This window comes from Callithrix jacchus, chromosome 4 (assembly GCF_049354715.1).
Source record: "Callithrix jacchus isolate 240 chromosome 4, calJac240_pri, whole genome shotgun sequence".
Taxonomy (NCBI): Eukaryota; Metazoa; Chordata; class Mammalia; order Primates; family Cebidae; genus Callithrix; species Callithrix jacchus.
The window spans coordinates 40,290,906-40,318,904 of NC_133505.1; the positions used below are offsets into that span (position 1 = coordinate 40,290,906).

The 27,999-nt window shown below is 42.6% G+C and overlaps 3 protein-coding genes across 24 annotated transcripts in view; 2 read left to right on the top strand and 1 right to left on the bottom strand.

Annotated features, from left to right (window-relative positions):
* Positions 1 to 27,999, bottom strand: part of LOC128931731 (uncharacterized) — a 69,618-nt gene that overhangs the window by 24,566 nt on the left and 17,053 nt on the right. For 3 of the 6 annotated variants that reach the window (XR_013534057.1, XR_013534065.1, XR_013534053.1), the window contains exon 1: positions 1 to 110. The exons of 1 other annotated variant lie outside the window; for it this stretch is intronic. Coding sequence is in view for 1 of the 5 variants with exons in the window: in XM_078368921.1 (XP_078225047.1) it covers positions 15,652 to 15,682 (31 nt within the window). In the remaining 4 variants the exon portion in view is untranslated. Of the gene's footprint in view, positions 383 to 15,544; positions 15,683 to 27,999 lie in introns of those variants that run through there. 2 more of the 6 variants (XR_013534063.1, XM_078368921.1) reach the window with 2 other exon arrangements.
* LOC144582111 (p21-activated protein kinase-interacting protein 1-like) lies at positions 220 to 24,414 on the top strand. Of its 17 annotated transcripts, none has more exons than XR_013534042.1 (8): positions 220 to 365; positions 2,562 to 2,727; positions 7,078 to 7,198; positions 7,269 to 7,341; positions 10,170 to 10,269; positions 13,301 to 13,400; positions 16,786 to 16,920; positions 23,720 to 24,414. XR_013534042.1 is itself a non-coding variant. In XM_078368916.1 (6 exons), exons 1-6 carry the CDS (start codon positions 282 to 284, stop codon positions 16,795 to 16,797), a joined length of 606 nt encoding a protein of 201 aa, XP_078225042.1. In that variant the 5' UTR covers positions 220 to 281; the 3' UTR covers positions 16,798 to 23,489. The 17 variants fall into 17 exon arrangements, 6 of the variants coding, with proteins under 6 accessions (XP_078225042.1, XP_078225040.1, XP_078225043.1 ...); XR_013534049.1 differs by having other exon boundaries at positions 2,565 to 2,727; XR_013534046.1 differs by lacking the exon at positions 23,720 to 24,414 and adding an exon at positions 12,897 to 12,994 and having other exon boundaries at positions 14,394 to 23,489.
* The window catches only part of LOC128928155 (serpin B6), a 44,004-nt gene continuing 39,883 nt past the window's right edge, over positions 23,879 to 27,999 (top strand). The window contains exon 1 of the mRNA XM_078368911.1: positions 23,879 to 27,984. The gene's annotated coding sequence lies outside the window, so the exon portion shown is untranslated. The remainder of the gene's footprint in view (positions 27,985 to 27,999) is intronic.

Below are 27,999 nucleotides of genomic sequence, written 5' to 3' on the forward strand. Positions count from 1 at the left end.
CTTCCTAAGATATGCCTGCTTGCCCCCAATTTTTTTCTTCTTGCAGTGAGAACGTCCTCATGTTGCATCCTTATTCTCCTCTTGGCAAATCCATGTGATCTTCCAGCGCTGAAAGTGTTTGCACGTTTACAGGCGACTTAAAGGCAGCCCTGAACCCATGATGTATAATTCGGGTGCCGATGAAGAAAAGACCCAGGCCTTTTTTTTTTTTTTTTTTTTACATTCGGTTCTGTCACCTTCAGGTTGAGTCGGGCTGGCGGAAGAGGCACGTGCTTTGCTTAATGGAGCTGGTAGCGGGTTGCTATGAGCAGGTCCTCTTTGGTTTCACTGTACACCCGAAGCCCGAGGCGTGCGGCGACCGCGAGGTGAGATACCTCATACCCGGAGACAGCCGGAGGCGGGGCCGGGAAGGTGGGTTTGGTTCCTACACAGCAGAGGTAAACATTTGAGTGCCTGCTGTTCACTGTCGGATCTTTGGATGAATTGATGAATCAAACCTAAGAGACTTAAAGGAAAAGCTAACCTTTTAAAACACAGAATGGCTATTTTATCAAAATTAGACAATATCTGCCTGTTACAGTAGACAAAAGGGGCCACGAGACAGAGGAAACGGCATTTCTGCATACGAACAAATGAGTCGTAGATGATGGATTTAAGGGTAGATAGATCCCATAAGTTGACAGTATTCAAAATTTAATGAAAAAAGATCTCGCTTTTTCTTTGAATTTCTGTCCTAGAATTTTACAAATTATTAGAGCTAGATTAGGAGAAATCACTTATAGATAAAGCGATATTAGTTCGTTATTGGTTGGGAACTTATTTGCGAGCTGGGCAGTGGAGTTGCAAAGGTGCTGGAGGTATGGATCTTGCCTTAGAGACATTCCCTCCATAAGGGTTGGAGGACTGAGGAGATACATAGATGGAGAGAAATTACAGCAGAATGAATAGAAAGCTTTAGTAAATTGCCAGTAGTCAAATAGGTAGGTAGGACTGTACTCACGGCTAGAAATCCTACCTCCTAACATCTAGCTCAGTTTTATTCTTGAAGCAATTCTCAGTATTTTCCAGAAACCTGTTTTATTGAGTACAGTACTTCTTTATGAAGTCAACGCGTCAATCTTGAGTTACCTAGATAATTTGGGAGTATGTCACTCGACCTGTTGCTTTTGTTTATTTTGTTTTCTACTCCAGTTATTTGCTTTTGGTCTTTGGCTGAAAAGTGATGTGTTTTGAATAGTCAAAGATGGATACTATTGAGTGTTTTCTTTGTAGTGAAATTACTTAACTATGTTTCAGACACACAATAGGCCTACAGCAATCCTGAGGCAGATACAGTTTTTCTCATTTTTGCAGATGAGGAACCAAAATGTTCCTCCTAAATAGGTTAAGCGACTGCTGAAGGCCATACAGCTAATAATTGGCAGAGCTGACCCAAAATGTCAGGAGCCCCCCAAGGGTCTCTGATATTTGAGGCTCTTAACATTCCCCTATACTGCTACTAAATCTAAGTGATAGCCTAGATAAACCCACATTGTGTGAATTTGAAAAGGTTATTATTTGATGTAAGCCCATAGCAGCCCCTCAAGAATGCTTGATTCAAAGGAGACCCCCTTGGTCTTAATTGATGGAAGGAGTATCTGTTGCTCTAATTATGCAGGTCCTGATTTGCAGTAACACGTGTTCAAAGAAGTTTGATGGGTGTTTTCCATTTTCGGTTTGTTTCCCAAATACTTTTTGATGCAGTTCCTTCAGTTTAAGGAGTGTGGGTGTGTGTATTTTGCTGTCATATTTCACATTCATCCAGACTTCCTAATCCTATTGTCACATGGCAATAAGCATACAGGTGCTGAGATTTCATTATTGGTGATTCTCTGGGACTTATGTTGGTGCTCATGAAAGCATACCTTTACTTTGTTGGTTTTTCTTTGTAAGACTTGTTGTTGGGCGTGGTGGCTCATGCCTGTAATCCCAGCACTTTGGGAGGCTGAGGCAGGTGGATCACTTGAGGCCAGGAGTTTGAAACCAGCCTGGCCAACATGGCAAAACCCCGTGTGTACTAAAAATACAAAAATTAGCTGGGTGTGGTGACAGGCACCTGTAATCCCAGCTACTAGAGAATCTGAGACATGAGAATTGCTTGAACCTGGGAGGCAGATGTTGCGGTGAGCTGAGATCACGCCGCTGCACTCCAGCCTGGGTGACAGAGCAAGACTCCATTGCAAAAAAAAAATAAATAAAAGATTTGTGTAGAGTCTAAAAGTCTTCTCTCGTCCAGTCTCCATTACTGCGTTCTAGAGTGGTGATACCCAGTGTTCCCTTCCCATCCCCTTGCTTTACCTTCCTGATGAAGTCTCAAGTCTGTTGTGTTAAACTACATGTCATTTTTTAGTTTTGCATGTCATTCTTCCATGTGTCGTATCCACTGATAATTTTCATGAATTGCAGAACGATTTATCTTTTCAGTAACGGATAAATGGTTCCATGATTCATAAAAACTACCAGTGGATAGTTGGTAAAACTGTGGGGTGACTGTGGCATTAATTGTGTGTTTTCGTCTTCAGCAGCAATGGACTCCTGTGGCTGACTTTACTTACCATGCTCACACTGCCTCCTTGTCAGCAGTAACTGTCAATAGTCGTTTTGTGGTCACTGGGAGCAAAGATGAAACAATTCACATTTATGACATAAAAAAGAAGATAGAGCATGGGGCTCTAGTGCATCACAGTGGTAAGAAAATTGTATCTTAAGTTGAGCAATTTGTTGTATCTATTTTATAGTAGATTCTGCGGTAGAAGTTAGAGGAATTTTTAAAAAATGGTTTCTTAGCTTGGTGCAGTGGCTCACGCCTGTAATCCCAGCACTTTGGGAAGCTGAGGCAGGTGGATCACCTGAGGTCAGGAGCTTAAGAACAGACCCATCTCCACTAAAATACAAAAAAATTAGGCAGATGTGGTGGCACCTCCCTGTGGTCCCAGCTACTTGGGAGGCTGAGGCAGGGGAATCATTTGAACCCGGGAGGCAGAGGTTGCAGTAAGCTGAGATTGCGCCACTGCCCTCCAACCTGGGCAACAGAGTGAGACTCCATCTCGGGGGGAAGAAAATGGTTTGCTCTGGGTTGTCTCACAGTTCGTATTGGAAGACAGAAAGGAGGAACTCAGGGAGTAAGGGAGTCAGAGTGAGGTTTCACTGAAACCTTCCTTAAAATGAATCTGAACTATCATATTTTTTTCTCTTCTCATCTGTATTATTTTAAAAGAGAAATGTCAGTTGTTAGGCAGATAAAGTTTGCAAGGAGGGCGAAAGGACATTGCAGGCAGAGCCGGCAGTGTGAGGAGCACAAGTTGTAGGATCACAGCAATATCTCACTTTATTGAGGGCATATTGTGTACCCCTCAGTGTGCCAAGAAAGTAGTTTTATCTTTAGTTCATGGAAGAGAACACCTAGTTTCAAAGATGTTACTTGACTTGCCCAAGGTCTCAAAACAGTGGAACTAGAACTTGAACCTAAGTCTAAAGCCCATGCTTTTGACCGCTGGTGTGCATGAGGAGCCGTAAGCTGTTCCGGATTGTGAGAAGGTTAAATTGGAGTATGAGGGGCTACAGAAGTAGATCCCAGAGACCTTGAGAGAAGGCAGGTAGAGGCTGAATGGGAGGGAGGGAGCAAGCAAGCTAATGAGTGATGTGGGCTTGAGGAAAGTACTGCCAGTCTGCTATGGGAGGGCTGCTAACTGAGAACCCAAACAGAAGGAATGATGAAGGCCTGCCCCATTGGAATTGGCAGCTATGGATCGAGCAACATCAGTTTGCAAGGTTTTCTGAGTTTCTTCAGTAGTAAGCCCCAGATATTTCCCTAGAGAGAGGAAGGTTACTTGGTGGGTGCAGTAGGAGGATTAAGTTACAAGGGAATTAAGAATTTTGGTGAAGGAGTAGATTAGGTTGTCAGCTTAGAGAAAATGTGTTGTCAAGGGCCTGGAGATCTCTGAAGTACAAAAGCAGATGGAGTGTGAGTGCAGGAAGGCGTGAAAGGGATGGGAAGATGTAAGCTTGTGGTCAGCAAATAGGTTCCCAGAGGTCAAGATTTCTAACGTGGAACAGCTCTACGTGGTAATGATGCCCAGGCTGTGGTGGTGGGAACTGAAATACAGAGGAGGCAAAGATCACTGGAGTTGAAGTCAAGGAGTAGTAATTCCCACCTTGTTGAGTTTTCCACACTGGTGGTCAAGGTACCAGGGATAGTGGCAGAATCAAGGGAGAGAAAGACCGAACAGGTAAGTTTTTTTCTTTAGTACCAAACATTTTATGCTGTTTTTATTGCATTTTCCTAGGAGACAGAGAATGAGGAGTAACTTAGCTAAGAAAGTTGGTTTTCTGCAAAGGCAGATAAAATAGGTGCCTTTTTTCCTATCCAGTCTTTCTTGTATTTCAGAGAATCCACAGCAGGCACGGGTTTCCAGCAGTAAATATGCAGCCATAAACGGCTTCCTTCTATGACATGTTCTCTTAGTATTCAGACTGCTATAACAAAATACCTTAGACTGAATCATTTCTGTATAATGGAGATTTATTTCTCACAGTGCTAGAGGCCGGGAAATCTAAGAGTAAAGCACCAGCAGATTTTCATGTCTGCTAAGGGCTGGCTGGCTATTGCTGTGTCTTCTTATGGTAGAAGGGCAGCAGCTCCCTGTACAATTCTGTAAGGTCCAGCTTGAGAGTTGGAGCCAGTTTTAAAAAAGCAAACAAACAAACAAAAAAAGTTTTTTTTTTTTTTTTTTTTTTTTTAATAAGGGGTCTTGCTTGTTGCCCAGGCTGAAATGCAGTGGAGTGATCTCAGCTCACTGCAACTTCCACCTCCTGGGTTTAAGTGATTCTCCTGCCTCAGCCTCCCTAGTAGCTTGGATTACGGGCACCCACCACCATGCCCAGCTAATTTTTGCATTTTTAGTAGAGACGGGGTTTTACCATATTGGCCAGGCTGGTCTTGAACTCCTGATCTCAAGTTATCTGCCCACCTCGGCCTCCCAAAGGGCTGAGATTACAGGTGTGAGCCACCTCGCCTGGCCAAAAAAAAAAAACTTTTATAAGGTCAATAATCTTGCTCATGAGTCATCCTCACTTAAAGGTCCCACCTCTTAAACTATCGCTTTGGCAACTAAGTTTCAGCAAATGATTTTGGGGGACACGTTCACACCATGGCAGACTGTCCATAATGCTTTAAGAGCTGTCTCACCCTTCATCGGCTGTGCTTTGAGTGTTTTACATATACATTCTTTTTTTCCCTTTCCCACACCACTTCATACAACGAAGCCTTCTCTCTCAGGTTTGGAAGAAATAAGTTAAATTCGACCTGCCCATACCCATTAGTACAAGAGTTCAACAATAAGAAAAGGAATGACACAGAAGGAGTTTAGACTTTGCGGGGGGGTGAATGAAATAGGGTTCTTGGTTTCTTGGTTTCCTCCATTTCTTGTATAAATCCTTTTTTTTCTTGTCTTTTTTAAGAATTCTTTTCTTATTTTTCCTTCAACCCTTATTTTAAGTTCAGGGGTACACATGCAGGATGTGCAGGTTTATTACATAAGTAAACGTGCCTTAGTGGTTTGCGGCACAGATCCCATCCCCTAGGCATTAAGCCAGTCATCCTTTAGCTGTTCTAATGCTCTCTCTCCCCCTACCCTTCCCCTCCCACAGGCCCCAGTGTGTGTTGTTCTCCCTGTGTGTCCATGTGTTCTCATGATTCAGCTCCCACTTATAAGTGAGAACATGTGGTATTTGGTCTTCCTTTTTCTTTTCTCTTTGTTTTCTTTTCTTTTCTTTCTTTTTTGAGAGGGAGTTTAGCTCTATCACCCCAGCTGGAGTGCAGTGGCAGGATCTCAGCTCACTGCAACCTCCACTTCCCAAGTTGAAGTGATTTTTGTGCCTCAGCCTCCTAAATAGCTGAGACTATAAGCACACACCACCACGTCCAGCTAATCTTTGTATTTTCAGTAGAGATGGGGTTTTGCCATGTTGGCCAGGCTGATCTTGAACCCCTGACCTCAGGTGATCTGCCCGCATTGGCCTCCCAAAGTGCTGGGATTACAGGCATGAGCCACCACACCCGGCCAGTGTTTGGTTTTCTCTTCCTGCATTAGTTTGCTGAGGATAATGGCTTCAAACTTCATCTACATCTCTGCAGAGCACATGGTCACATTCCTTTTTATGGCTGCATAAATCCTATTTTTCTCAGAGTTGGTAATAGATAAACTTTTTTCTAGGTTAGCAGATATAGGAAAGTAAACTTTCCAAAGTGAGAAATAGGATAATAGGGAGAGGAAAATATGGACAAATGAATGAGAAGTGTTTAGTAATGGATCAAAACAGGTCAGAGTGATAATGACTTGATCATGGCTGATTGGGTGGCTAGTTCAGGCTTTAGAAAGTGGAAGTCATGTGGCAGTACTCCTGGTTTGTTCCCCGGATTAGCTTGTTAGCCAGTTAGTTTTGTTTACTTCTGCTTAAATTATCCTAGCCAGCCATTTCCTAAATTTTTAATTTGAAGAGGTAAAGCAAGGATGTGAACTGATTCGTTCAAAAATGTATCTAAACTGCAGGTACTCTGCTGAAAATATTTGCATAGATTTTAGCAGTTGTACATATACGAAAAAATTTAAGGTGTATTTTAGTAATATTAAGACATCGAGGCCAGGCACGGTGGCTCACGCCTGTAATTCCAGCACTTTGGGAGGCTGAGGTGGGCAGGTCACTTGGGTCCAGGAGTTCAAGAGCAGCCCGGACAACATGGTGAAACTCTGTACCTACAAAAAATACAAAAGTTAGCTAGGTGTATTGGTGTGTACCTGTAGTCCCAGCTACTTAAAAGGCTGAGGTGGGAAGATCACTTGAACCTAGGAAGCAGAGGCTGCAGTGGGCTAAGATTGTGCCATAGCACTCCAGCTTGGGTAACAGAGTAAAACCCTGCCTCCAGAGAAAACAAAAAAGGCATTGAGTGTTTTAGTTAGCATAGCATAGCCTTCAAACCAGAAATGGAGTTTGCATTTAAAATGAATATTATTTTTGCCGGTTTTGGTTTTTCCACAGGCACAATAACTTGCCTGAAATTCTATGGCAACAGGCATTTGATCAGTGGAGCAGAAGATGGACTTATCTGTATCTGGGATGCCAAGAAATGGGAATGCCTGAAGTCAGTTAAAGCTCACAAGTGAGTTGGGCTCTTCCCTTTGGCAGTCTCCATGTGCCAGTCAAGTCGGGGACTGTTAGTTTCATTTTAGAGGACATGTGACCTTCCTTTCTATTCACCCATCTGGCAAGTTGGCCCTGTCGGTTGGTACAGATAAGACATTAAGATAAGTCATTTATGCTTGAGAGCATTTTTCTAAGGTGTATCTTAGAAACAGGCAGGGCATTTCACAGTATATTTAAATGGTGGAGAGCTGTAGGAAAACATGGTGGCTCATGTCTATAATCTCAGTGCTTAGGGAGGCTGAGGCGAGTGGATCACGATGTCAGGAGTTCAAGACCAGCCTGGCCAGTATGGTAAAATCCCGTCTCTACTAAAAAAGAAATTAGCCAGGCATGGTGGCAGCGTCTATAATCCCAGCTATTTGGGAAGCTGAGGCAGAGAATTGCTTGAACCCGGGAGGCGGAGGCGGAGGTTGCAGTGAGCCAAGCACACCACTGCATTCCAGCCTGCTCAACACAGCGAGGCTCTGTCTCAAAAAAAAAAAAAAAAATACTGTGAAACAATGGAAAGGTCAAAAGCTAGTGAACCTTTTCATAATGGTAGGATAAAGATGATAAGCTCTGTACTCAAGCATGTAATTTTGCTCCAGTCATCATAGCTGTGAAGTGAAGATTTTTAGGAAGGGAAGCCTTTGGAAAATACAATGGTTACGATGTGTTAAAGGGATATGGGAATGGAGCAAGCCTTAATCCTGCCTGATAATATTTCAGGATGTTGCTGTAAGGAAGATAGCAGGTCTTTTAAATAGCCAATATTTAGTAAAATTGTCACTTGAGTAAGTCGTCATTATGCTTGTTCTTTTATGCTTAGTAAAAGTTAGTTGGTGGTCACACCATAAGTGAGCTTCCTGTTTTGCAGAACGCGGAATCTTGTAGAAGGAAGATCAGCATTCATAAAAAATATAAAACAAAGTGATTATTATAATTTTTTTTTAAGACGGAGTTTCGCTCTTGTTACCCAGGCTGGAGTGCAATGGCGCGATCTCAGCTCATCTCAACCTCCGCCTCCTGGGTTCAGGCAATTTTCCTGCCTCAGCCTCCCGAGTAGCTGGGATTACAGGCACGCGCCACCATGCCCAGCTAATTTTTTGTATTTTTAGTAGAGGGGGGGTTTCACCATGTTGATCAGGATGGTCTCGATCTCTTGACCTCGTGATCCACCTGCCTTGGCCTCCCAAAGTGCTGGGATTACAGGCTTGAGCCACTGCGCCCAGCCTAAAGTGAGTATTTTTGTTTGAAATACAGGTTGAGCATTCCTAATCTGGAAATCTGAAATCCTTCAAAATCTGAAACTTTTTGAACACTGGTGTGATGCCTCAAGTAGAAAATTCAACACGCAGGCCAGGCGCGGTGGCTCATGCCTATAATCGCAGCACTTCAGGAGGCTGCAGCAGGTGAATCACCTGAGGTCAGGAGTTCAAGACCAGTCTGGCCAATGTGATAAAACCCCATCTCTTCTAAAAATACAGAAATTAGCCAGGTTGGGTGGCGGACAACTGTAATCCCAGCTACTTGGGAGGCTGAGGCAGGAGAAACACTCGAACCTGGGAGGCAGAGGTTACAGTGAGCCGAGATTGGCCATTGCACTCCAGCCTGGGTGACAAGAGCAAAATGCCGTCTCAAAAAAAGAAAAAGAGAATTCAACACCTAACCTCATGATGGATCACAGTCAAAACTTTGTTTCATGCCCAAAATTATTTAAAATATTGTGTAAAATTACCTTCAGGGTAGGTGTATATAAAACATAGATGACTTTCATTTTTAGACTTGAAACATGAGTTTCATGGGTTGTATCCTTGAGATATTTTGCTGTTTAAATACAGATATTCCAAAATCCAAAACAGTTCTGGTCTCAAGCATTTTGGATAAGGGATACTCAACCAGTATATTTTAGAGTGACTTAATGGACTATGCATATAGATAGATACACATTCTTACATGTGTGCATGTTACACATTTATTTCCCTGCATGGTGGTGGTTACCTCTGAGTAAATGCTTTGGGTTACTTTATTTTCCCATTTTAGATCTAGATTCTTGTGGCTTTGCCACCTGCCTTTGATTTTTATTATATTTTATTTTATTTTTGAGACAGAGTCTTGCTCTGTCACCCAGGCTGAAGTGCAGTGGCACAATCTCAGCTCACTCCAACCTCTGCCTCCTGGGTTCAAGTGATTCTCCTGCCCCAGCCTCCCAAGTAGCTGGGATTACAGGTGCATGCCACCATGCTTGGCTAATTTTTTGTAGTTTTTGTAGAGATGAGGTTTCACCATCTGGTCTCAAACTCCTGGCCTTAAGTGATCCACCCACCTTGGCCTCCCAAAATGCTGGGATTACAGGTGTGAGCCACTGCACTTGGCCCACCCTTGACTTTTTGAACCGAGATTATTTTCTAAAAAATTGAACTTGCAAAATGTGTTATGAAGAGCAAATGGCATCATGGATTTGAAAATGCACATTATAAATATTTGCTATTTTTATTACTATGATCATTTTATGTTTTATTTATGAAATAATAGGTCAGGCATGGTGGCTCATACCTATAATCCCAGCACTTTGGGAGGCTGAGGTGGGTAGATTACGAGGTCAGGAGATCTAGACCATCTTGGCCAACATGGTGAAACCCCGTCTCTACTAAAAAAAATTAAAAATTTAAAAATTTAAATAAAAAATAAACTTTATTTTTTTCACTTACAGATGCTCACCTAGTGGAATGCTCCCCAAGAGAAGAGCAATATGTAGTTATCATACAGAATAAAATAGACATCTATCAGCTTGACACTGCATCCATTAGTGGCACCATCACAAATGAAAAGAGAATTTCTGCTGTTAAATTTCTTTCAGTAAGTAATCAAAAATCAGTGACCGAAGTTTGTGGTGATGTTTGGAACTGTTGATGACATTCTGCCTGTTATTATTTTTCCTCTCTCCTAGGAGTCTGTCCTTGCAGTAGCTGGAGATGAAGAAGTTATAAGGTTTTTTGACTGTGATTCGCTAGTGTGCCTCTGTGAATTTAAAGCTCATGAAAACAGGTAATTTTACCAATCTCAGGTGTATATGTTGAGTCTTAATAAATGGTATATATGCAGCAGTTTCTTAAACCAGGGTATATGTTTTTATTAACTGCAGAAATAATCAGACATACCTACGTGGACAGTATATGGTATCTGGAGTCTAATAAAATGGTGGAAAATGTTATCTTCATGGCCTTTAATAATGCAAAAGTGGGCTGGGCATGGTGACTCATGTCTGTAATCCCAGCACTTTGGGAGGCCAAGGTGGGTGGATCATGAAGTCAAAAGATTGAGACCATCCTGGCCAACATGGTGAAACCCCATTTCTACTAAAAATACAAAAATTAGCGGGGTGTGGTAGTGTGTGCCTGTAGTCCCAGCTACTCGGGAAAGCTGAGGCAGGAGAATCGCTTGAACCCAGGAGGCAAAGGTTGCAGCGAGCCAAGATCGCACCACTGCACTCCAGCCTGGCTACAGTGCGAGACTCCCTCTCAGGAAAAAAAAAAAAAAAAAAAAAAAACAATGCAAAATCGGTGAAGTTGTTTTTTGGGACTAGTCCTTTGCACAAGATAGTTTTTTAAATATCTGTTAGATTTGGAGCCTGAAATCAAACGTATTTGAACAAACAAAAGACTAAACAGTCTTGAGCTTTGTTCCCAACTACTTTTGTCCTTTTATGTAATTCCCCTTGCCTACTTCTTCCCCCTTTACGAGTGATTTTTTTTTTCCCCCTGCAGGAGAAGTGAACTGTTATTGAGTTCCAGTTTTGTGCCAGTCTTTATTACCTTTTAATGCTTACTGTATTTCTAGGGGGTAGATAATCTCAAAGTAAGCAGTTAAGTGGCTTGGCTAAGATTACCCCACTCTTAGGTAATGCAGCTGAGAGCTGAACCCAGTTTTATCTGACTCTTAGATCCCTGCTTTTTCTAGGAATTTTGAAAAAGGTGATCTAATGTGCAGAGTTATATTTTGATGTATTTCATTTGCATGTTCTATGTCTCAAATGAGTCTTCTTATTTATTAACAGTGGTTAAGTTTTAAGAAATCCGTACTTGGAGTACTGCAGTTACTAAAATAAAGGCCTTACTCTTTCCCTATATTGGGGAGTAAACATTCTTCAAGGTCGCCCATTCCAGGTGTACTAGTAACACTTAAGATATTTGGCCATTCATTCAGTCAACAAGTGTTTATTGATCATCATTACGAAATACTACACGAGGTATTTAATAATGAAGAGAAAAGACAAGAGCTTGTGCTCTCATGGCTCTTCTATTGTAGCGAGGCAATAGATTATAAAGTAAGCAGATCATTATGACAGAATGGAAATAGAAAAGTAGAGTGATTAAGGAATAAGCGTAATTGGTTTAGATAGGATGATGAGGCAAGGAGACGTGAGACTTTAAGAATGAGAAAGGAGCTAGTTTTAAAAATAAGAGAGAGTAGGGCTGGGCACCGTGGCTCACGCCTTGAATCCCAGCACTTTGGGAGGCCGAGGCAGGTGGATCACCTGAGGTTGTGGGTTCAAGACCAGCCTGACCAACATGGAGAAAACCCCATTTCTACTAAAAATACAAAATTAGCTGGGCGTGGTGGCACATGCCTGTAATCTTGGCTTCTTGGGAGGCTGAGGCAGGAGAATTGCTTGAACCTGGGAGGTAGAGGTTGCAGTGAGCTGAGATCACACCACTGCACTATAGCCTCGGCAACAGAACGAGACTCCATCTCAAAAAAAAGGAAGAGAAAGCCACAGGTGCCAAGACCCTGAGGGAGAACAGAGCTTGGTGTATTTTAGGAGCAGATAGAGGACCTTTGTGACTAGGTGAGAGTGAGCAAGGAAAGGGTGGTGGAAGCCAAATGGTGCCTATAATCATATTTTTTCTTACTATGGAAAAATTTAAAAACATTTAGACTGGTTTATGATACTAACTTTTTTTTTTAATGGTACCAACTTTTAAAATTTATTTATTTATTTTAATAGAGATGGGGTATCACCATGTTAGCCAGGCTGGTTTCGAACTCCTGACCTCAGATGATCCACCTATCTCGGCCTCCCAAAGTGCTGGGATTACAGGTGTGAGCCACCGTGCCCGGCCTTATGGTACTAACATTTTAAGACTTGCCACCAGCTTTAGCAGCTGTCACTGTGTGACCAATCTTGCTTCATCTATATGCTCAGCCACTTCCTCTCCCATGTTATTTTAAATTAAACCCCAGTTTTGTAGAGTTTTTGGAAGTTACATGATTTGATTTACATTTTTAAGGGGCAAAATAGAAGCAGAAAGGCCAATGAGCCTACGTCTGTGATCCAGAAGAAAAGTGATGGCAGCTTAGACTATCAATGGTGGCACTGGAGTGGAGAGAAATGGGTGTGTGGGAGAGGCCTTGATTCATCGTTTCTGTTGCCTTTTCTCTCCTTACTGAACTTGGAATTTCTTGAGATGAAGGGCTTTGTTTTACTCATCTTTAGTTCCCTTGTAATAACCTGATTATTTATAGTTATCTATTGTCTTTTCAACTTTTCTTTCAGATATGGTGGGCAGTTGATTTTATCTTGTATTTTGGGCCTGAGTATGATTCACTAATGGAATGTGAAGCTTAGTTATATATATATTTTTTTGAGATGGAGTTTCGCTTTTGTTACCCAGGCTGGAGTGCAGTGGCGTGATCTCGGCTCACTGCAACTCCCGCTTCCTGTGTTCAAGCAGTTCTCCTGCCTCAGCCTCCCAAGCAGCTGGGATTACAGGTACGCGCCACCATGCCCAGCTAATTTTTCGTATTTTTAGTAGAGACAGGGTTTCACCATGTTGACCAGTATGGTCTCGATCTCTTGACTTCGTCATCCACCCGCCTCAGTCTCCCAAAGCGCTGGGATTACAGGTGTGAGCCACCATGCCCGGCCAGCATAGTTATATTTTAAGGCACATATTCATTGAGCAGTTTGCAAATACTTGAAACATTGAGAAAGCACTAGTCTGTGTGTGTAATTTTATAACAATATTAGACTACTTGGAGGAAAAGATCTTTTATAGTGTTAATATTTCTATCCTAGGGTAAAGGCCATGTTCAGTTTTGAAATTCCAGAGCATCATGTTATTGTTACAGCATCGAGTGATGGTTTCATCAAAATGTGGAAGCTTAAGCAAAATAAGGTCAGTGCCTTACCACAATCTAAATACACTTTAATACAAGTCTTGCTCTTAAGTGAGGCAGAATTCTTTTAAGGGTCATAAGACATAGATCTGTAAATAAACTTTCTCAATCTCCTTCAGGCATGATTGATATTAATGGTTTTAAAGTTAGGGTTCCCAAGGGGCTGCCTTGATGGCTGTCATTTCTGAGTCTGAGCTGGCCGGATCCCAGAACTCTTACTGCCCTTTTTAGTCAGAGAAGCTCTACTTTCCTTTCTTGTATATTGGAGTTCTCTGGAAGCTCTTAGGTGAAAATGCTGCCATTGCCAAAAACAATTTGGAAGCTCTTGATCAGTTACGGAATTAACAAACCATTTGAACCAGACAGTTTGGAAAACTAAATTCCCTCCTGTAGACTTCTTACAGTCTCTCTCGGTTCATTCTTTGTTCTCTCATAAACACATTCTATGAATGTGGTTTGTTGAGTGTTTCTTTTTCCAAGGTTCTTTCTTCAGCCCTAGGAGTAAGACCTGATTCTTTTCTTCAGAATTTTCCATTTCTGAATACTTCTCAGAAATTGGCTCTGTGAATAACATAGTCAAACTAACCATGAGTGAAGATGATATATTGCTTCTGAATATCATACTTTGTACTCAAGAAAATAGAGTAAGTTTTAAATTAAGGTAACTTGATTATGGAAAAAGAAATTATTGAAAATTTATATTATGAATATTTGTTTCTTCTATTTAGAAAGTTCACCCATCTTTACTCTGTGAAGTAAACACTAATGCCAGGCTGGCATGTCTTGGAGTGTGGTTAGACACGGTGTCAGACACAAAAGCAAGCCTTCCTCCAGCTGCAGAGCCTTCTCCTGATAATTGAATTTGATTGTTTTGAATCTCTTAAATTGTAGAAGTGGAGGAAATCTAGATAATTTCACTTTATTGGTAGCCTGTGTTTATTTCATTCAAGGGGGAAAAACAGGCTTTAAAGGCACTGTCTTTTGTGTTTTAGTAAGTAAAAAGCAGTCCAAAATCGGCAAAAAGGAGCCTGGTGACACAGTGCACAAAGAAGAAAAGCAGTCAAAACCTAACACAAAGAAGTGCGCTTTAACTGGTGACAGTAAGAAAGCGACACAAGAAAGTAGCCTGGTATCAACCAAGAAGAGCAAAAGGGTAGACGTGTTGGAAAAGAGGAGGAAAAAGAAGAAAATAGAAACAATGCAGTGAATCCCAGGTGTCTCCTAAAAAAACCCTTGTAGGAGATCCCATCTACATGGAATCAAATCAGACGTACCTTAATTTTATTTTTTCCCCTGAGTAAAAGCAAGGAATTTCTTCCTTTGAAGAAAATATACATATTAAAAAGCCACTTTTAGGGTTTCTTTTTTTTTAAACAGTGGTAAAATTACTTTTGGCAGACAGTGTTTTGTGAATTATGTATCATGTTGATATATAATATGTTAATGTGTCATGTAATTTTTACTTGTACAAAGCAAATAAAGATCTTTCTCAAAACGTAATATAAAATAATATAAAACACTGAACACATTCTTTATCAGATTTGGATAAAGGAGTCATTATTCAACCTTTTCTCCTAAAAGGGGAAGAATTTAAAAACTGCCTTTGTGCTCTTCAAATGAAGTAGTAATTTTAATGCAAATTGTGTTTATTTTGGTAACAAGGTATAAAAAGATTTTCATACCAAAAATTAAGATAAAGATTATGTATGTATAAGATATATATGTATGAAACAAACATATGCTTAAGTTTAGGACCACATATGTAAGATCACAGAGAGATTGGCAGACTTCTTTTCTCTTTTCCAAGCAGTAGATACACAAAATAATTTAAGGACAGAAAAATTACCTTTCTAATTTTTATTTTATTATTTTTGAGGCATCAGAAAAATTCACTTAGCTGATTTTCTCATAAAATTAGTCTTAAATCCAGCCTGTTGATTAATATGTTTCATCTCTTCTTACCTGGAAAATTATTTTTTTCAGTTACTAGATGTTTTCAAAAGATGCATTTTGGCTGGGCATGGTGGCTCACACATATAGTCCCAGCATTTCAGGAGGCTGAGGCAGGCTGATAGCTTGAGTCAAGGAGTTTGAGATCAGCATGGGCAACATAGGGAGACCCTGTCTCTCCCAAAAATTAACTGGGAGCTACATGCACCTGTAGTCACAGCTACGCAAGAGATGGAGGTGAGAAGAATAGCTTGAGCCCAGGATGTGGAAGTCATGGTGAGCTGAGACTGTGTCACTGTACTACAGCTTGGGCAACAGAGCCAGACCCTGTCTTAAAAAAAAAAAAAAAAAAGACACATTACTGGGGATCCATAGGTTTGTAAGAACTGGGCAGATATTAGATACCTGAGACCATCAGGAGAAACTTCTGATTAGGCAGCATAAGATATCTAACGGGCACTGGAATTGCCACTCCATCGGCATAAATTATCTAGGAAATGAACCAAATTGTGTGTCTTAATATCAGTCTACTCCTCTTTGTTAGCTTATTTCAGGCCTATTAAACATAAATATAGAACATTGCCTTGTTTTTCTCAATTCAACTTAAATTTTGAGATTATTGTAGATTCCCATACACTTGTAAGAAATAATACCGAGATTCCACTCGGTTTTCCCAATGATAACATCTGGCAAAACTAGGACAATATCACAACTAAGCCAAGCTATAATAGAAATGATAGTAACCAAGATATAGAACATTTCTATCACAGTGAACCTATCTGTTGTCCTTATAAGCCATACTTTCCTCTTGTGCTCGTATAGCTACGCCCACCTTCATAACCTCTGGCACCAGTGACGTGTTCTCCATCTCTATAATTTTGCCAAAATTATAATTGGATTATACTTTCTTTTGGGATTGGCTTTTTTCACTCACCATAACCTCTGGGCATTGATCCAGACTGTTGCATCAGTAGTCCTGTTTTTAGTGCTGAGTGAGATGTCAATATAGATATACCATAGTAAACACCTGTGAAGGGACATCAGGAATGTTTCCTGTTGTTAGGTATCTAAATAAAGCTGCTTTAAACATTTGTGTACAGGTTTTTATGTGAACCATAGTCTTTATTTCTCTTGGATAAATGCCCAGGAACTCCAAAGTTTTCCAGAATAGCTGTATGATTTTACATTTCTACCGGTAATGTTTGAGTGATCCAGTTTCTCTGCATCGTTTCCAGCACTTAATGTTACTCTTAGCCATTCTGGTAAGAGTGTAGTGATATTTTACTGTGGTTGTAACTTAGAATTGCTCTGATAGCTAATGATGTTAATCATCTTTCCATGTGCTTATTTGCCATCTGTGTATCATAAATGGTGAAATGTCTTTTGTCCATGTTCAAATTATATATTTTATTTTTTTTTGCTGTTGTATTTCAGAGTTTTTTCTGAGATGGAGTCTCGCTCTGTCATCCAGGCTGGAGGGCAGTGGTACAATCTTGGCTCACTGCAACCTCCACCTCCCGGGTTCAAGCAGTGCTCATGCCTCAGCCTCTCAAGTAGCTAGGATTGCAGGTATGTGCCACCACACCCAGCTCATTGGAGTTTTAGTAGAGGTGGGCCAGCCATGTTGGCCAGGGTGACTTCAAGTGATCTGCGTGTCTCAGCCTCCCAAAGTGCTGGGAGTACAGACCTGAGCCACCACGCCCAACGGAGAGTTTGTTATATATTGTAGAAATATTTGTAGGAAAATACTTTTGCCTAGTCCGTAGCTTGTATTTTATCTTAACGGTCTTTTGCAGAGCTAAAATTTTTTTATTTTGTTGAAATTCAGTTCATCAATTTTTCCTTTCATGGATCACACTTTTAGTGTTAAGCCCAAGAAACCTTTGTCTAGCAAAGGTTTATCTCTTTGTCCTCAAGAGGTTCTATGTTTTCAAAAGGTTTTGTAGAGTTTTACATTTAGTATGTGTTTAGTAGATGGTTAATTTGAAGTTTATTTTCTTGCCTGTGGACATCAACTTGCTCTAGCCCCTTGTTGAAAAGACTGTCCTTCCTCTATTGAAATGCATTTGCATCTTTGCCAGAATTCAACTGAGCGTATTAGTGTGGGTCTGTTACTGGGCTCTCCATTTTGTTATGTTGATCTGTGTTGATCTTTTTGCCAGCACCACACAGTCTTAATTACTGCAGCTATATAGTAAGCTTTGAATTTAAGTAGAATGATATTCCCCCTTTTCCCTTCTGCCTTTCCATATAAAATTTAGGATAGTTCTATCCTTCTCTCAAAAAAAAAAAAAATTATTTGCAGTCGTGTCACGTAATGACAGGGATACATTCTGAGAAATGCCTCCTTAGATGATTTCATTTTATGTGGACATCATAGGGTGTACTGACACACACCTAGACGGTGGAGCCTGCTAACACACCTAGGCCATGTGGTACAGTCATAGTCTTAAGTGACCACCGATGTGTATGCCGTCCATTGTTGACCAAAATGTCATTATACTGCAACCTCTGCCTCCCAGATTCACGAGATCCCCCTGCCTCAGCCTCCCTGGTAGCTGGGATTACAGATGCACACCACCACACCTGGCTAATTTTTGTCTTTCTAGTGCTATTTATTTTGAGATGGAGTCTCCCTGTCACCCAGGCTGGAGTGCAGTGATGTCATCTTGGCTCACTGTAACCTCTGCCTCCTGGGTTCAAGCAATTCTCCTGCCTCAGCCTCCTGAGTAGCTGGGATTACAGGTGCCCACCACCACACCCGACTAATTTTTGAATTTTTTTTTTTTTTTTTTTTTGGGGGGGGTAAAGACAGGATTTTACCATGTTGGTCATGCTGGCCTCAAACTCCTGGCCTGTTTTTCTTTGCACATTGTCTAATTTTCCATATGTCCTTGACAATTAATGATTTTAAATTCCTATGGCTCTACTAGTGTGTAGGAAATGTTTTCAACTGTATAATAGGACTTGTGAAAATGGAGAGAATGGTAAATGTAAGACGGAGTGTAGACACTAAAATCTTAGACTCAAAACGTTTATAACATATGACCTTCTTCTAAGGAGTGTAGGTTCCTGTCTTAGTCTGTTTTGTGTTGCTATAAAGGAATACCTAAGGCTGAGTAATTTATAAAGAAAAAGGTTTATTTGGCTCATGATTCTGAATGGTTGGAAAGTTCAGGTTGGGCATCTGCATCTGGTGAGGGTCTCAGCCTGCTTCTACTCATGGTGGAAGGCGAGGGAGAACTCGAGTGTGCAGAGATTACATGGCAAGAGGGTTAGCAAGAGACTGAGGAGGGAGGTCCAGGATTGTTTCTAACAATCAGCTCTGGAAGAAGTCACTCACCCCTGAGGGAGGGCATACATCTATTCATAAGGATCTGGCCATGAAACCTAAACACCTCCCATGAAGCCCCACTCCAACATTGGTGATCAGATTTCACCAGACTTGGTGGTGCTCACCAAGCTACTCCGAAGGCTGAGGTGGGAGGATCGCTTAAGCACAGGAGTTCAAACTATAGTGAGCCATGATCACACCACAGCACTCCAGCCTGGGTAACAGAGCAAGGCCCTATCTCTGTTTAAAAAAAAGAAGAAAAAAAAGGCTGGGCGCGGTGGCTCACGCCTATAATCCCAGCACTTTGGGAAGCCGAGGCGGGTGGATCACGAGGTCAAGAGATGGAGACCAGGTGTCAACAAGGTGAAACCCCGTCTCTACTAAAAATAGAAAAATTAGCTGCGTATGGTGGCACGTGCCTGTAGTCCCAGCTACTCGGGAGGCTGAGGCAGGAGAATTGCTTGAACCCAGGAGGCCAAGGTTGCAGTGAGCCGAGATCGTGCCATTGCACTCCAGTCTAGGTAACAACAGCAAAACTCCATCTCAAAAAAAAAAAAAAAAAAAAAAGATGAAACAAATTTCAACTTGAGGTTTGGAAAGGATAAACGTCTAAATCAGAGTAGTTCCTGACCTGAAACTATTGTCATATATTATTGATGTATATCATTTAGAAATAGGTCATTAACAACCAATACGGCCGGGCGTGGTGGCTCACGCCTATAATCCAAGCACTTTGGAAGCCAAGGCAGGCGGATCACCTGAGGTCGGGAGTTCAAGACCAGCCTGACCAACATGGTGAAACCCCATCTTTAAAAAAAGAAAAAGAAAAACTAAAACAAAAAACCAACCAATACATGGGTCTAGAAAACTCAACCCAAAAGTGGCTAAAGCAAGTGCTTTGAAACCAAAGTGGCAAGAAGAAAAAATCAAACTTACTGGTTTTCTTAGTAAATAAGTCTTAAATAATGCACTATAAAGATCCTGTCTTATTGATACAGCTAGAGAGAATAAAAAGTTTTATCACAAATAAATTTTGTCTTTTTTTTTTTTTTTTTTTTGAGACGGTGTTGCTCTGTCACCCAGGCTGGAGTGCAATGGCGCAATCTTGGCTCATCACAACCTTCACCCGCTGGGTTCGAGCGATTCTCCTCCCTCAGCCTCCCGAGTAGCTGGGACTACAGGCATGCACCACCATGCCTGGCTAATTTTTGTATTTTTAATAGAGACAGGGTTTCACCATATTGGCCAGACTGGTCTCAAACTCTTGACCTCGTGATCCTTCTGCCTCAGCCTCCCAAAGTGCTGGGAATTACAGGCATGAGCCATTGAGCCCAGCCAATTTTGTCTTAATATGAGTTTTATTTATATATATTTTTTTACATTTCAAAAACACTATGTGATTCAATTGAATGACTTATAATTATTGAGTTACCTGGTCATTGTATTATCATTGTCAGTTATTATATTTCACATGCATTACTTAGTAAAGAAAAATCTTTACCAAGGCCTGCTTTCTCAGGCATATTGATATAATGTGCAGTTAACAGGATAAACAAGAAGTTTCTCCAGAATATTGTCTGTTTGTTCAAAAATTACCACTGTAAAATGAAATCCTCCTTTTATGCTATTTTGAAAATACTTAGGTTGATAGAAATGAAAAAACTGAAACTCAAATGAGTCTGGAGTTAATAGTAATGTAACAATGTTGGGATCTTAGTTTCCACAAATGTATCTATTTTACTCTAAGATCTTCAAGATGCTGAGCACCCTACACTGATTAGGAGACACAGGATAGAAATAGTTTATTACTGTCTGGGTGCAGTGGCTCACGCTTGTAATCCCAGCACTTTCAGAGGCTAAGGCAGGTGGATCACCTGAGATCAGGATTTAGAGACCAGACTGACCAACATGATGAAACCCCGTCTCTACTAGACATGCAAAATTAGCTGGATGTGGTGGCACATGCCTGTAATCCCAGCTACTTGGGAGGCTGAGGCTGGGGAATGACTTGACCCCAGGAGTCAGAAGTTGCAGTGAACCGAGATCGTGCCATTGAACTCCAGCCTGAGCAACAAGAGTGAAACTCTGTCAAAAAAAAAAAGAAAGAAAGAAAAGAAACAGTTTATTACTTACAGGTTTGGGATGCATGGCACGCTTGGAGGCCAGATTCATGGAAATAGTGCAGAACAAGACAGGGAGGGAGTCATGAGCCAACAACTTTATTGGGTCCAGGGTGTTATCCAAACAGGTTTCCCAACCAGACATGAATTCGAGGAGGCCACCCAGAGACTTAGTGGTGGTCCCTGCGGCATATCTGCACATTCTGTGTAGGGTGTGAGGGTCAGTGTGGCCAGCAGGTTGTATATAGCTGTGCCGCAGGGCAGTGGTCAACAGGAGGTAGTTGTATAAGGCAGATATCTGGATCCACCACATAAAGGAACTGGGAGAAGGTGAAGAACTGGCAACTTTGTCCAGGGTGATTGAGCCTTGATTTTGGTACGGGAAAGTCCAATGAATATTCAAAATGGGTGTGGAGGCAACCGAACATTATAAGAATTCACAACACTACCATGGTAATTTGTTACCATTAGAGGAAATTGGGCTAGGGGCATATGGTAACTTATCCAACTTCTCTGTGAATCTAAAGTTATTACAAAGTAAAAAAAAAAAATGGTATTAAAATAACATTTTAAATAAAAGTTTAGTGACACTAAAATCTCTGCTTTAAAATATCTTGTGAGCTAGCAGAGTACATTTCTAACTTATATGTTATGTATGCTGTTAACTATGAGAAGATATTTTTAATAATACCACGATCTCCCTTAAAATCATGTTTTTCTAATTTCTTTTAAAAATACTAATACAAAACTGCTTATTGTAATCTCATCAGCTGTTATTCTAATTTTAGACTGACTGAATTATTCTAAGTTGCTTTTCCAGATTCATCTAATAAAAGAAAGATGGGCTCTGACATGAACAGTGTATAAAGTAGTACAAGAAAGTCTCTTTTCTGGATCAAATCTTGGTCCTGTAGTTTAGGATTTTGTGTATTTATGTATTTAGCTTATTTTGAGACAGGGTCTTGCTCTGTTGCCCAGGCTGGAGGGCAGTGGCACTATATCTTGGCTCACCGCAACTTCATCCCTGGTTCAAGTACTTCTGGTGCCTCCACTTCCTGAGTAGCTGGGACTACAGGTGCATGTCCCACACCCAGCTAAATGGTTTTTTGTTTGTTTGTTTGTATTTTTAGAAGACAGGGTTTCGTTATGTTGGCCAGGCTGGTCTCCAATTCCTGGCCTCAAGTAATCCGCCAGCCTCAGCCTCCCAAAGTGCTGGGGTGGTTAACAGCCACCATGCCCAGCCTCGTTTAGGATTAAAGAATGGTTCTATGCCTTAGCTAAAGATAGAAAATTATCATAATTATTTTATTACAATTTATGTAATTATTTTATGTCTTTTACAAATATTTTGCTTCTGTCACATCTCACATTTAATGGAAAAAAAAAAAACCCTTATGTTTGTGTTCTAACAAATTAAAAGTTGCATATCATTGTGAAGTCAAAAGGGAAGCAAGTAACAAGTGAATTGGGATCATGGAAACCAAACCAGAATAAAGGAAGCCCAGCCCAACACCATCTTGGAGGCTGACCAGTTAGAAGGTCTTAAACATAATATATTTTAAACAAACAATAAAAGAAGAAAAGATTAACCTAGAAGCCTCAGATCATTAAGATTCAGTCAGGCAGGCATTCCTTTAAAAAAAATAGAAATTCCATTTGGCCCAGCAATCCCATTACTGGGTATATACCCAAAGGATTATAAATTGTTCTATTATAAAGACACATGCACACGTATGTTCATTGTGGCACTGTTTACAATAGCAAAGACCTGGAACCAACCCAAATCCCCATTGATGATAGACTGGTCAAGGAAAATGTGGCACATATACACCATGGAATACTATGCAGCCATAAAAAATGATGAGTTCGTGTCCTTTGTGGGGACATCGATGAATCTGGAAGCCATTATTCTCAGCAAACTGACACAACAGAAAATCAAACATTGCATGTTCTCACTCATAGGCAGGTGTTGAACAGTGAGAACACATGGACACTGAGAGGACACACTGGGGTCTGTTGGGGCTAGGGGAGGGGAGGTTGGGGAGAGATAACATGGGAAGAAATGCCAGATATAGGTGATGGGGGGCGGGGATGGAGGCAGCAAACCACATTGCCATGTATGTATACATGCAACAATCCTGCATGATCTGCACATGTACCCCAGAACCTAAAGTACAATTTAAAAAAAAAGTGTTTACTGAGTACCTTCTCTGTGTCAGTCACTATTTGGGGTATAAAGGACTCACTTCTCAACAAAAACAAACCCTGATCCCCTGGTCTCCTGGAGTCATGGAGCTTACACACTAGTGGGAAAAACAGACTCAAATTGAGAACTAGTGAAAATAATGAGAAATAAATTGTCATCTTGAAGCCGTGTGTGTGTGTGTGTGTGTGTGTGTGTGAAACTTTTTTAAATAAAGAAGCTTTAAGTGGGGGATCGATTTCTTCCCGCCCCTCTGCGCCCAGCCCAGGCAGCGGTGTGCGCCTACGTGCCCTGGGCGGAGCCAGCAGCCCACGGTCGGCGCTGCACTACTCCCTGGTGGCAGTTTCTTTCCTTAGCGCAAATGTATACAGCCTGTCTTTTTGAAAGGGTCCCCGTAGATGATAATCATGCTCTGTTAACCTCATTTGTTGTCAGGGAAAAATAAAACTATTTTATTTTTAAATAAATAAAAGTGTCAGAAGGAGTCTCGGTGCCTGCTAGTTTTGTTGTTTGTTAGCATAACTTCCTTTACAGATAGTATGGTTTCATTTTTGTAAAAATGCTGCATAAATGTAGCTAAGTCTGTTACCCATTGCACTGCCTGCGTGACTTCGTTGGACCCCCCCCCCCAACCTTGCTTTTGTTGCCCAATGCGATAGCATAGGTAACAGAGCTACATTCCTCCTCGGCTTTAACTCTGCTTATTTTCAGGAAACAGAATGCCTGTGTTCAGAAGTTCCTTCTTAGGAAGAAACCAGCTGAAGCTGGCGAAATCCAAGATGGCACCCCTCAAGAATCTCCAGCTTCATTATCATTCCATTTTCATGCTAAGTGACTCCCACCAGCGCCATGATAATTGACAGTCACCATGACAACGACTGGAAGAGACCAAGAAGGGACACAAAAAAAGGGGTTCCTTGATTCCAGGAAAATCTCCGTCCTTTCCCAAGAAAAGCATAAATATTCCTGCATCTGCTCTTAATGCCCATCTCCTTCATTAAAGAAAGTTACGTCTGCAGCTTACCAGCTCTCAGAAGCTGAGCTGATTTCAGATCTTGCAATTCCATAGCCGTTGAATGAAGCCTGCACTGCTTGACACTTTCGGTTTGGTGGATTGGCCTCGCCACACAGCAGGAAAGAACCCCTTTTGGGATAACCAGGTCTCCCGGTAATATTTCCATATATACACACCTTAATGTATGTAAGGACGTCGGGGGGAGAAAGGAGAAGTATAATCCATTCCTTACTTTCTGTAATTCTGGATTGCTTGAGCTCATTACAAGGACACATGTTATATTTACAATGTTTTTAAACTGAAGTGTATGTATTATAGAACAGCCCTCTGGGCTGAGCTTGGATTTAGTGGAGAGGCTTACATTTGTAGAATTAAAAACAACATCGAAACATTTCTGTTGCAAGAAGCCCTGAGAGCCTTCTCGCCCCAGCCCGGTCTCCCGCGGGCCCCAGCCTCATCTCCCAGGGCCCCACCCTGAGAGCTCCCGCGCCCCAGCCGCGTTCCCCTGGACCCCTCCCAGGGGTGGCGAGCCGGGTCTCACAAGCGCTCCGCTGCCAGAGAGCAGTAGGGCGCCAACCGTGGGCTGTTTGCCCGGCAGAGGGCACCCAGGCTCACTCGGCTTCAACGGGCTGTGCGCAGAGGGGCGGGCTCTTGCCAGGCAGCAGATGTTTCGTGCACAGCTGGGAGGAAGGAACGCCCCGGGGAGTGGACGGCGGCCGAGGGACCCTGGAACAGTCCACCCTGGCGGAGTCCCCCTCCGCGGCTCCCGCAGCCCCCTCATCCCTGGAGGACCGGGAACAGGGGTTGGCCCGGAGTCCTCTACTCCACGCCGGAAGTAGCTTCTTGGCAGGACCGGCCGTGCCTGTTGCGTTCAGCAGCCTCGAGCCGCTTTTTTCTGGGTGTACCTCAGCTCACATACCCGATGCAAGCCCTTCCGGGCATCCGCGTCTTGCTCTCGGTGACTCATCCCACCCTGTGCCTTGCGACACACCCCGTCGCTTTCTCTGGCCATCCGGGAGCGCAACGCCATCTCCCTCGAGCCCCTCCTCCCCTATGGTGCTCTGTGCTGTGGTTGCACGTTCTTCTCCCTCCAACTCCGGGCTAGGAGGCACGGGGAGAGCTCCCTGGCTCTTGGCTCTTCCCAGGCCACCGGGAGACAGCAGCCTCCGCCTTCATTTCCCCTGGTCATTTCAGACCCATGTATGGAAGATTTTAGCATCTGACTCAGCTTCCCCAACATCCATCCCTCCACTGGCATCCACTCACCGCTGTGGAGCTTTCAGTGTCCTGGAGAGGACTGACCAATCTGACCCATCAGCTCCTACCCGGTCCAATTTGAAGGCCACTGCCGCTCAACCATGGCCACCCACACCTGCCCCACCTGGAGTCCCAAACTACTCAGCTCCTTCTCTAAAACTCTCCCCTCCTTTGTTTGCTGTTAATAACTCTCCGCCAGGCCCGTGGCTCAGGCCTGTAATCTCAGCACTTTGGGAGGGCAAGGTGGGCAGATAACAAGGTTAGGAGTTTCAGACCAGCCTGACCAACACGGTGAAACCCCATCTCTACTAAAAATACAAACGGTAGCGTGGTGGCATGTGACTGTAACCTCAGCTACTTGGGAGGCTGAGGCAGGAGAATTGCTTGAACCTGGGAGTCAGAGGATGCAGCGAGCCACTGCACTCCAGCCTGGGCAACAGAGTGAGACCCTGTCTCAAAAATAAATGAATAAATAAAGATCTCTCTTCCCTGGTTCTTTGCACACCTCTCTGACCTCTCCTTGTCTTTTTCTGGTTCTTTTTTCTGTACTCTCCATTATGCACTGGCCTTCCTGAGGTCCCTGCTCTCCCTGCAAAACCTCACCACACCCATGACTTCAGCTATATCCATTTCACCTCATGTTAACACCTGATGCCTAAACCTCTCTCCCAAGCCCTCCACACCATGCCAAAAAGGGAATTCATTTTCCCCTCTGAATTTGCTCACTTTTCTGTTTTCCCAATCTTGTTTATTGTCACAGCCATTCCCCTGCTGGTCCAAGTTAGTGAGCGTCATGCTAGACTCCTCCTTCCTTACCTACCCATCCACTAATCCCCAAGCCCTGTCTATCCTCTTTTTTTTTTTGACAGAGTCTCCCTCTGTCTCCCAGCTGGTGTGTGCAATGGCACTATCTTGGCTCACTGCAACCACTGCCTCCCAGGTTCAAGCAATTCTCCTGCCTCAGCCTCCTGAGTAGTTGGGATTACAGGTGGGTGCTACCATGCCTGGCTAATTTTTGTATTTTTAGTAGAGATGGGGTTTCACCATGTTGGTCAGTCTGGTCTCAAACTCCTGACCTCATGATCTGCCGCCTTGGCCTCCCAAAGTGCTGTGATTACAGATGTAAGCCACCACACCCATCCATCTATCCTCCTTTTTAAACAGCTCTGCTATCCGTCCCCATTTTCCCTGACAGCTCACCCTCATCCTATTTGTCCACATTGCTGCCGAGTAATCTTTCCCATACACCAGGAGTTTCCAACCCCCAGGGCACAGACTGAACTCCTTCGTAGCCTGTTAGGAACCAGGCCACACAGCAGCAGATGAGCCGCTAGTGGTCAGATAGTAGTAAAGTTTTATCTGTATTTGCAGCAGCTCCTCATTGCTTGCATTACGTCAGAGCTCCGCCTCCTATCAGATCAGGCAGCATTAGATTCTCATGGATCACAAACCCTATTGTGAACTGCACACTCAAGGGATCTAGGTTGCACATTCCTTATGAGAATCTAATGCCTGATGATCTGTCATTGTCTTCCTCACCCCCGTATAGGGACCATATAGTTGCAGGAAAACAAGCTCAGGGCTCCCACTGAAAACAAAGTGCACAATAAATGTAATGTGCTTCAATCATCCCGAAACCATCCTCCCCCCGTCCATGGAAAAATAGTCTTCCACAAAACCCATCCCTGGTGCCAGAAAGGTTGGTACCACTGCCACGCATAACTCTGATGATGGGACCACGAAGCTCAGAATCCTGCAGAGGCTCTCCCCTGCCTATAAGATGAAATAAAACTTATGGGTGTGACTAACCCACAAGTGTCCAGTCTAAACTCTCTCATACTTCATTACATAGTAAGCTATATTTTGGCCCATTTCCCAGTCTCCTCGGTTGGAATATACTCCTCCTGTGTGTCACCTGGCCAGCTCATGCTCTTTCTCATTCTCACCTCAAGTGTTAGGGACTCTGTGACACCTTTTTTCATTCTCAGTCAGACTGATTGTTGCTACATTTTCTTAGCCCTTATCCTTTTATCCTTAGCACCATTAGAGCACATATCACATCATACTTCATTTGTTTGCACACCTGTCTATCTTGAGCCCAGGGACAGTGTCACCTGTCTTCATGTCACCAGTCCCTAGTGTAGCTCCCAGCCCATAGTGAGTGCACAATAAAAGTTTGTGGAATGAGGCTGGGCACGGTGCCTCACTCCCATAATCCCTGCACTTGGGGAGGCCGAGGCAGGCGGATCATGAGGTCAGGAGTTCTAGACTAGCCTGACCAACATGGGGAAACCCCGTCTTTACTAAAAATACAAAAATTAGCCAGGCGTAATGGGGCGCACCTGTAATCCCGTCTACTCAGGAGGCTGAGGCGGAAGAATCACTTGAACCCAGGAGGCGGCGTTTGCAGTGAGCCGAGACTTCGCCCCTGCACTCCAGCCTGGGCGACAGAGGGAGACTTGGAGACTTCCTCTTAAAATGACTCACTCACTAACTGTGGAGTAACTGTGGTGTGACTAATTAAAAATTAATTAACAATTAGTCACACCACAGTTAGTGAGTGAGTCATTGTTACTTCCTCAAGGCTGGGTATTTCGTATAATAAAGCTATTAAAGCTGATAAGCAAAGATCAACTTACTGGAAGAACGGCACTGTCAGTGATCTGAAGAACTTGACCCTCAGGTTGCTAGGATAACAGAATGGGTAAGAACTCCCCGC